This window comes from Metopolophium dirhodum, chromosome 6 (assembly GCF_019925205.1).
Source record: "Metopolophium dirhodum isolate CAU chromosome 6, ASM1992520v1, whole genome shotgun sequence".
NCBI lineage: Eukaryota > Metazoa > Arthropoda > Insecta > Hemiptera > Aphididae > Metopolophium > Metopolophium dirhodum.
The window spans coordinates 37,465,075-37,475,779 of record NC_083565.1 but is presented as its reverse complement, the minus strand read 5'-3'; the positions used below and the strand labels follow the sequence as shown (position 1 = coordinate 37,475,779).

Genomic DNA, 10,705 nt, shown 5'->3' with positions numbered 1-10,705 from the left:
CACTTTCTCGACCGTGTCAAATATAAGCTTATAATTTTTATTTCTGAAATTATCTTTTTAATAATTTATATAACGATTAAAAGGAGGGGGACATGGTAAGAGCCTGCACGTGGCGTCCCCTGCATCGCAATATTTGACTCCATACCAGGATCAAATATCGCGAACTAATCTTACCAACACCGGTGCTAGGCATTCAAAATCGAAAAGGACCTTTTTACTTTTTAGGGCCACCTCCGCCAGAAATTAAAACCCCAGCACCGGAAACGATAAGAAGAAAAAGATTAAATTGAGAAAACATATTTCTGAATAAGGAATCTGCTTCAAATATCAAAGAGAATAAAATACATTTTTAATTATTTAAATTCTTTATTAGATTACAATTATTACAGTATCATTTTTTAATTTTGTAATTATTGAAAAAAATATAACTATTGTTTAGTGTAAATATTTCATTTTAATATTATATTTTTATTTCATTCTAGTTTTTTATTTGTAATTTCTTTGTTCTGAACAACTGCTGAAAAAAGTCGAAACTATTTTTCTTTGAACGTGGCCTTGATTCATCATTAAAGTCAACCGCATAAATTCCAAACTTCTTCCTATAACATAACATTGTAAATTTAAGTATTTTGCATAGTAAGTCTGTATATCTATTTAAGCCTCAATTTCTAAAGTATACACAAACATTATTTAGTTAAATGAATTAATTACCAATAACCAAATGCGAATTCGAGAGTATCTATAAACGACCAAACACAGTAACCAAAAACATTTATGTTTTCATCCAGTGCTTCAAGTAATTTATTTAAAATACCCTGAAAAAAAAAGGAATATACAATTCTGTTACATATCAGCTTATAAATTATAATTTAGACATTGGATAAACAATCTACGCGATGTTCATAAACGCAAATCAAAAAAAATGATTAATATTATTAATTCTGCTTATCATGAGATATTGTAAGAATATAATTTATATTAAATGTACTATAGTAGGAATACAGCTTACAGTATGGTAAGCTATTTTTTTTTCACTTTCATCAATGCCATCTTCTTCGGGAAATCCGTTTTCTCCGATGAATATTTTTGGATTATTCATAGTTTCATTTAACCATTTTAAGCAATTTAAAAATCCTTCATAAACCTGGAATTATATTAATTGAAAGTTTCAGTGATTAATATTATTGGTTAATTAGGTATTCGAATAGAAACAATCAAACAAATATAATTATTTTACTTCAGTTTCTGTGGTATTATTTAATTCCATGAAATATCCTCGATCTCTTCTTTTAAGATTGAGTTCATTTGAAATTTCTTCATCGGTCATTGGTCGCACTTTTACACTATTAAAATAGTTGAATACAATAAAATCGTATGACCCTATAACAACAGTTTGGACATTTTAGTGTAATGTTCAAAACTATTTAATAAGTTTTGAATCTTCGTAAAAATTGAAAATTTTTTCTCCCTAACACTTAGAGTAGGTATTGCTAAAGAAATAATTTGTATTCTAGTGACTAGAATCTAATGTCACTGAAAATGTCAACGGTTTAACGTTGTTAATACCTGTAGGTAGCTTTAACGTTTTGTATACTATTATTATAATTATAAAGTAAGATAAATGAATATACAAAGAAACACGTAAAACTTATTACTAAATTGTAAATATTATGTACATACTACAAGTTAATATAGACGTGCAAAAAAATTAATTAATATGATTCAAGTTATGCCATTATTGCAAGTCTTATGCGCAGGTTATATTTTCACATTGGTTTCCGGAAAAATGGGAAGAGACTCTAAATAGCAATAAGGAGATTTGGAATGTCTTCGATAAGAAATCTAAATTTGCTTTGTCGTGGTGAGAGGTGAGGCCCGTAATGAATATTCAATATAAGCTTTGTTTAAAATTTGAACGCATTCAAGACGTAACTGGTTCTTAGCTAAATACGGATGCCAAACTATTGATCAGTATTTCAATAAAATACATACGAGGGAAAATGAAATGGAATCCGGGCTCCTGACTGTCTTAAACAATGTTGTGTTATTAATCAAAGAATTTAAATTTCTCTATTAACTATTTTGTCGATGTAAGGACTAAAACTAAGATTTGTCGATAGCTAAAATACTAAATCTTTAATGTCGGTAACACGTTCTAAATTCAAAGCCATTGAGAACATGAACATGCGAAGACAGAATGGGAGCGTGCAGCAAATATTACACTAATGACTGAGGTATGTTTAGAAAGAGTCCTAAATTAGAAAGCCGCATCCAGAAAAATATTTATTTCTCTCAACTCTCTGTAGTAAAACAGAACTGTTGCTATACTAAGTACCCGTTTGAAATATTCATACATTGTTTCAATATAATCAATTTTATGAATTAAGTAGGCCACTGGGAAATTTCGTTTCCGAAAAGGGAGAACTAGAGATTTAAGATGACCACCTTGAGGTACGCCAGAGATAGATCCAAATAATTCATAGGAGGAGCCTAAAATACAAAATAAAATTGTTTCCTTTCAGTGCCTACGATTTAATTCTGTACAAGAGTGGGCTGCCAACATTCAGGTGCTCCAGTTCATTTATTAGTATATCGAGTTTGTCTTTTGGCTTTTGGACTCAAAGGCTTTTGTAAAATCGGTATAGGTAGTGATTAAATCTATTTGAAGACCTGTTTCAAAACTATCAACAATGAATATTGTTAAAATATACATGACGGAATCCATGTTGCTAGTCGATTAGCACATGATTCCACCTTAGCACCTTAGAATATTTTTATAAGCTCTATATTGTAACTTGTAAGTATATTTATGTTTAGTAAAACATAATTTGGTCGTATCGTACATACCTTTAATTAATTCTTGTTGGTTCTTTGTAAATTGTTCGACACGATCGATCCGTATTTTTTCTCGTTTATTGGTTTTATCAATAGTCTCTAAAAATGCATCTGGGTATTGCCCCGTAGATAGCACATGTGCTATCAAACCAAACTAAAAAAAAAAATTTGTTTAATTGTAAGAATATTAACATGTCTAATGAACAATATTTTAATGAATAATTACTGTTGATATTCGTGCGCGTTCAGCAGCCTTTTGATGTTCCGGATTATTTGGATCTTTTGGGTAGAACCAAACTCCGTCTATGGTTAAACTTATTTGTCCTAATACAAATTATTTAGAAATTATAATAATTATTATTGTAGTTATTTATTAAAATGAAAATTGTGTGATCATGCATTATGCGTGAGTACGTTTTTAATATTTTTTCATTATTTGAAAAAAATGTACACAATTTATATTATTTAGTAGGCAGTATTACTGATTAACTAGATTAGTTATAAACAAAAATATACCATTGATATAATACTATCATGGCTTACCTTGTTGATTTTCCCTGAACTCTTCGTTGTATAATTTATAAGCACTTGCATTGACAATAATACAGTGGTGTAACACTTGATAATCTGAATATCCACTAAATAATGGTTCTTGGTAACCAGGAGCAAAATGCTCAGAACCATATCCTTCAGCCGCTAAATGTATGTCTGCAGTCGTTGTCCAATATTTTACCTTATAGGTTATAATTTATTGGTTAGCCAAACTCATGTTATACAATTTAATTTCTACCAATATAATAAGATTATAACCCGCGTACTTACTCTATCTCCAAAACTCTCAAAGCAAATTCTCGCATAATTTGTATAAAATACATAGCTAGCCGAATTTGCTAGTCCTCCGATTTTGTTGAATTCCGCTATCATATCATAGTGGTACAACGATACCTAAATCAAGATTTTAAATATTAATGCACTGTACAACATATTGTTTAGTTAATGTGGGTGCAATATGTTAGGAACATTATTATTTTCTTTTTTAACCTCTCATTAATAATTATTATTATTTATTATAATCTTATTATATTACGATACTATAGAATTGTTCAAATACCATCGGTGTGATTCCATTTTCGATTAATTTGTCAATTAGATTATTATAATATGCTATTCCAACTTTTCCTGGTAAATGGTCATGAGCCATTGGAATAATCCTAGTTGGACTTACGGAAAATCGATAAACTTGAACCTGAAATTATATGTTAATAAGTACCTACGCACTTGTTAAGTAGCGAGTACTATTGAAAATGAAAACTATTAAATTGTTGTCGGAAACTGACACCCAATTCCTTAAGAAGTTTGACATCTATGTCCGTTTTGTGGTACGTATCCGCGGCTACATCACCGTTGAAATTAAAATGTGTACCATCGTTAATTGCAGTTGATGGAAATTCGTACACTCCCATTCCCTTATATATATCAGCTAATCTAGGCTTAACACCTTTCTCTATGTATTTTTCGATTACAGATGGTGGTAAGTCTAAGAAGTATCTGAACGACTTGTTTGCTTCATTTGAATGAAAATAATGGTCCCAGATTGATTCCGCCTTATCTGAGATTAAAAATATTTCAGTGAACCTTTATAAATAATATTTATATGATACAAAATATTATAGAATCTATGAATTCGAAGTAGAAGTATATAAAATATTCTTTAAAATGCTTAATATAGGTACAAAAGTCCACGCAACGAAAACTGGCCGGTGACCGGCACGACTCTAGCGGCCATTTCTGGATGTGCGGGCGGGCGGGTCACGAGGGTCACCGGCCAGTTTTCGTTGCGCGAGCTAAAATTGTTTTTTTTTTATAACAATTGTAAATTTAAATTTATAAAGTTATATTGTTATTATATTAAGACAAGTATGAACCAGTTGGGTGATAAAAAAATATATTTTATCAATTACCACATTTAAAATATTATAAACAAGTTTCAAACGCTAAAGATTTAACAGCACAGTTTCGTCTAAAAAATATACAAAACAAAAGTATAATATAGAATCTCGAGTGAAGTATAATATTTAAGTATTTTATCATATAGCTTACATAATTGATGTATTATTTACTTAAACAACATTTATTAAATCAAGTACATTTTAGTGTAGGTAGGGTTTACTGTAGTGTATAGTAATACGTTTTACATAGTTTTCCGCTGTGTTTGTTCTTGTGCGTACCTTATTACTCACCCACGTAATATACTATATAGGTACTCTCTTCTACCAGCTTCCTTTGCTTATATTCCGCTACATAAATGTACGACTTACGTACATTCACGTTTTAAAATTTAATAAGAATTAATAATTCAACTTTAAAAATATTTGCGTCATGATTAGCTCTGTAAATTGGGTATACCTATTTGATTTTTGAGAAACACCAAATCAAACATTTTCATTTTTTTTTTTGGTAAATCCAAAAACTGTCGAAATCATAATAAATGTAGCTATCTTATACCATTATTTTTATAAAACTACAAAAGTAATGTTTATACTGAAATAATTTACCAATATTTTAGGTGGGTATTATGAAAATCAAAAAAAAAGTTATTGATGAAATTATGATGGTGATGAGATTCGGCGGTTCACAACTAAGCAGATAGGTAGATTTATGCAAGGCTGGACAAGTTAACGATTTTTTTTACTCGTTAAGTTAAGTTATTTTAAAATAATAAAGTTAAGTTAAAAGTTACTCGTATTTTTTTTGTTACTTCGTTAAGTTGAAAGTTAACTTTTCAAAAAAGTAACTTAACTAAGTGTAAAGTAAAAATTTGGTAATTTGCAAAAATAAAAAATTTAGACACATTATATGGTTTATTAGATAGTTTTTCTATACACTCAAGAAAATTACTGCGGTAGTTTAAAATGATACATCAAAAAATTAACGAGTTAATAAACTTAATTTTTACTTTTGATTCGTTAATGCTCAGCCTTGGATTTATGTTATTATTATATTTTACTTTTTAATTTACTACTTATACATTTATTTTTAATACTATATATTTTACTCTACCTATTGCAGTATAATATTCAGTAGGTATTGATTATAATAATATGACAAAACATTATTTGTTCATCATAATTCATATTATTTAATAACGATTCACGTTACAATTATTATCCATAAATTCGATTATGAATTATTTTGCCACAATCACAACTATACATGAGTGGAACATTAGAGTTGGTAATTTAGGAGCGTCCATATAATATTTATCATGTAGGTATGTATTATTGATGAATTATTATATACATCTTATGTCAGAAAACATTTTTATTTTGAATGTTAATAAAATTATTGGCAAGATAACTAAATAAACGATAAAACTTTAATAAGGTACAGAACATTATTATTAATTATTATATGTTCAGGTATTTAAGTATTTTTTTGTTACCCATTGGTATTTATCATGATCTTGTTTACAGACATTATAAGCGTTAAGGTAGCAGAAATTGATATCATTTCAAACTGTATGATCTATTTTCGGATGTTTGTTATTTTAATACGATATAAATATGATTTTATAATAATAAATACCTAGGAATTATTTAAATAAAGTATATTATGTTGTTCACTTGATACTATTGTAAATTAACTGAATGAATAACGTTTTAAATTTTAGATAAATATTTAAGTAGTATTGAGTTAAAATTAATTATAGTTATTAATGTAAATTATATTTTTTTTTTATTAATGATGTAACACAAACAAATTGTAACGTTTAAACAGAAATTGAAGAATCATAGCCCAATGTAATTTTTTTTTCAAATCCCTGCATATGACATTGTTTAATACGTCTTGTGATGGGGACATTTCCATATTTTTATATTTTGGTTTCAATTACCATTGACTAGCAAAATGTATAGCAAATATAAGCTAGTTAGGTACCTGTTTTAAATTTAAGATACGCAATCTAATCTATCAAATAGACAAGGAATTTAAATAAAAATTATCGTCTTTGATTTAAAATTTAAATACAAATATTTTAAATATTATACCTATACATTTTCACAAGGTACTAAAAATAATATTATTACATAGATACAAAATAAAATCTAATTTTTAAAATTAAAATTGTTTATAATATATAATATATATATTATATTTTCTATCATTATCTTGAAATTTTTATTTTTAAAATTTAACAGTCTTTCAAATAAAATTCATGATTTTATTTTTTAACAAATTAAAATTGTTATGAGTTGTTACCAAAGACATTTGATATTAATTTTAGAAAATTAACTATAGTATTCAAACTACCAATACTATTGTAGTACAACATTTTAGGTAACACATAAATCAATCACAAGCAAAACTTACCTTCATTCCAAGCTCCTTCTACTTGACAAGCCCCAGTCGCCGTCCCAAGTAGAAAATTATCAGGAAATTGTTTAGTTGATACGAAACTGCCAACTAAAAATTTTTTTAAACATACATGTTAAAGGTTTTGTTTGAAAAAATATCTTACGATTCGTTTTTATAAATGCCGTTTTAGAAGAAAAGTCTAACAATAAGTTAAACTATTCTTTGGTCTTGTTTTAAATTATATATAATAATTAGAATGCAAACAGTTTAATTATTTTGATATTCGTATGAACTAAATAAACCGTGAAATTATAGCACAAATACGTGTTATAACTTTAAAATATATAAGACCACGGAGACAATTATTTAATGTCAAACAATATATATCCAACCTCTTCCAATTTTTGTAGTAAGTGTGATGGTCGTGTACCGAAGTGTATTAATTTAGTATTATAATAATACCTTACTATGAGACAGTACACAATAACGTTTAAGGGGATCGCAAACAGACAGTTTTTAATGCCTTCTTATTTAATTTGATTTTCGAATGATCAAAATTTTAAATTTAGTAAATTTTAAATATTCAAAAAAAATATATTGAGCTTAGGAGCAACTACAGGACTACCTAGTTAGTCTATGGATTACTATAATAGTGTTACGGAAGTAAATAAAACAATATTAATTTCATAAAATCAACTATGAGTAAAACTAAGACTTTAAATTTCCCAAATCAATGAAGGATAAAACAATTATGGAAAGGCACTTACCTTCTTCAGAAGCCATATTTTTAGATTGTAGAAAGACTTAACTTTGGTAAACTAAAACATAATAACGATTTACAAATATTGAGAATAATATTGTATTTTACTTAATTATTATATTTAAAATATTACTGTTCGGGTAATATGAACATACTATGAGATCGAAAAAGTTCATATTTTACGTTGATAATATAATGTGCCAAATAATATAATTACCAGTTTGAAAATGGAATGGTCAACTCCCACGGCTTGAAACTATAAAGTAGTCAAACGGTTTACAATCATCTTTTATAATATGCTGAATGAAATTATTATTATTATTAATTATTATATTATAATAGATAAGTTTATCTATGATGGCGGCTTTTTTTTCTGTAAATGAAATAAACTAATTATAGTTTATTAATTTATGACCATATTTAAGATTATATGCAAAAAAATAAAAGAAATGTGTATATTTAATTTATTGATAGTTAGGAGAATTGTTTATTTATTATTTTGTTTCGTAAGTCTTATTTGTAATCATAATAAATCGAGGTCAATAATTTATGTGCACATGGAAAATAGTTCAAATACTGTTTGTATAATATTATATAAGTTACATGAAAAGTTTCATGTTAGGTAAATAAATTCATCATGTCTTGTTTCATTGCGAGAAATATGAAAGAAAATAACGATATTGTACTCATACAAACAAATCTGTATCAGATTTTTAACAGTCTAAATAAATATACTTTGTACCAGTAAATTATGCAAAATTATGTTTGTTTTAAGTATTTACATATACATGTTGATACTTTTTAGTGCACACGTACTTATTATACACATTTAAGCAGTTATAATTCACACACATTTGAGCATTATACTACATACGTGCCACGAAGTATGTTTCAAATCCCTACGATTTGTGATTTTCGAGTTACAATAAAATAACTAAGAGGAAAAATTGTTATTCAATTTTAAATTGTAAAATATATTTAAAAATGTTTTACACAGTCACCTAACTGGCTAATTATACTATATTATATTACATTAGATATAATCTCTGAAATGTACATAAAGTTAAAATAACTTTTAAATTTTTTTGCTATTAGGTACCACCATGTTTTAATTATTTGAACAATAATTATTCCAAGTTGCTTAGTCTATTATATATTATTATTGTTATTTCCATGATATTATCTAGAATCACGTTTTTTTAAATCACTACAAAAAAAAAAAAAAGCAAATTGACTATTGAGGAAAATGGACCTTAAATTGATTTTCATATATTATACTAGAAAGATAAAGATTTAAATTAACTTCCAAGTATGATTTGAAAAAAATGAATTATATTTATATTATATCGTCTCAGTGTAGTACAACACCAAAATTCAAAACAAAGTGAATGCAAAAATGGATATTATTTATTTTATTGATAGTCTAAACTCTAAAACATTATAACAGCGGCTTAAGTTATTATTTATGGACTAGGCAAAAAAAGCGAAAATGCAATTAAAATTTAAAACACATTAGAACATTCAACATTTATCAGTTTTGATTTTATTGAGGGATGTGTCGAAAATCATTCGAAATTCGTTATTTACTCAAACTCGAATCAATTTTCTACTCAAATTAGTTTTGAACTATTGAACTTTAATCAGATAAGGACACTATTCTAAAATCAAAAACTAATAGTTGTGGAGAGGGGGGGGGGGGTTATATGGAAAATTAGGGCTATAATAATATTATCCTACGGTACCTACTGCTATTTATATTTCATAAAATATAAATTATATTATTTATTATAGTATCGATATCGAACTTGATTTTTTTTCGAATCGTTCAAAATAACATCTGAGTTTGAATTATTCGATTTCAAGTATTAATTTCCAACGAGCTAAGAACTGTTCACATTTCTCGATGTTAGATTTTCTAGTTCGACGAGTTCGTCAACTGTTCCCTAATTTTGATAGTTATATAATACATAATATAATAATGGGCAAACCACATTAAAATAATATGTCAATAGTAAAATCAATAGTAAGTCTATAAAGAAAATTCACCTACCAATATATTTTATATTACAAGTTTTTAATTCCGGGAATCATACATACCGTAGGCGTTATGATTGTTGCATGAAATATAAACTTTCGATGGGGGACGGAGTGGCCGAGCGGACTAAGGCGTCGGTTGTGACGCGCACCGTCGCCGGTTCGAACCTCGGCCACGAGCGGCACTTCTCTTCGGACAGTAACGATGTCCGGAGAGAGGGGCCGCCATTCCCCCCCACCCGGGCACGGCAGATACCTACGGGTGCTCACTTGAAAATTCTGCCAAACTAACAAACACACGTGTTTAAAACCTACAGTACCCTCCCCCACATTTAAAAACCACCCAATGGCCCAAGTATCCGTGGGCTAATTAATGAAAATAAAAAAAAATTTCAATATTGATAATGTATGAACATTTAACAATTTATTACTGAAATGAAGTTCAACGATCTATTGGCTCTATATACCTATTATATACGTTTAATGTTTATACAAACTTAATACGAATTTGTACATTATATTATACTATAATATTAGCAACTCATTGACGTGTGATCTAGTCTTAACAGACAACAAATCAAATTTTGGAAATTTAATAAAATTAAAATATAATATAAGTATAAATTATAGTGGGGCAATTCAAATTAAGGTCCATAAGTATAGCTGCTGATTTATTAAAAATGTATTATATATTTTTAATTATATATTGTTTATCACCAGCAA

The 10,705-nt window shown here is 27.6% G+C and overlaps 1 protein-coding gene across 1 annotated transcript; it reads right to left on the bottom strand.

Moving 5' to 3' along the window:
* Window positions 1–352: 352 nt before the first annotated feature.
* On the bottom strand, window positions 353–8,228 carry LOC132946775 (myrosinase 1-like). Its single transcript, XM_061016842.1, has 13 exons — window positions 8,166–8,228; window positions 7,956–8,006; window positions 7,204–7,296; window positions 4,173–4,444; window positions 3,947–4,081; window positions 3,658–3,780; window positions 3,379–3,568; window positions 3,062–3,159; window positions 2,848–2,989; window positions 1,238–1,380; window positions 1,010–1,144; window positions 712–815; window positions 353–599 (listed from the first exon to the last, which is right to left on the bottom strand). Exons 2-13 carry the CDS (start codon window positions 7,969–7,971, stop codon window positions 479–481), a joined length of 1,572 nt encoding a protein of 523 aa, XP_060872825.1. The 5' UTR covers window positions 7,972–8,006; window positions 8,166–8,228; the 3' UTR covers window positions 353–478.
* Between the last annotated feature and the right edge of the window lie 2,477 nt (window positions 8,229–10,705).

Excerpts from the sequence above, each read along its gene's own strand:
- LOC132946775 (XM_061016842.1), bottom strand. Across the intron at positions 4,445-7,203 it reads AGAAGGAGCTTGGAATGAAG|ATAAGGCGGAATCAATCTGG; the intron begins GTAAGTTTTGCT and ends TTTTAATCTCAG. Across the intron at positions 1,381-2,847 it reads CCAACAAGAATTAATTAAAG|GGTCATACGATTTTATTGTA; the intron begins GTATGTACGATA and ends CTGTTGTTATAG.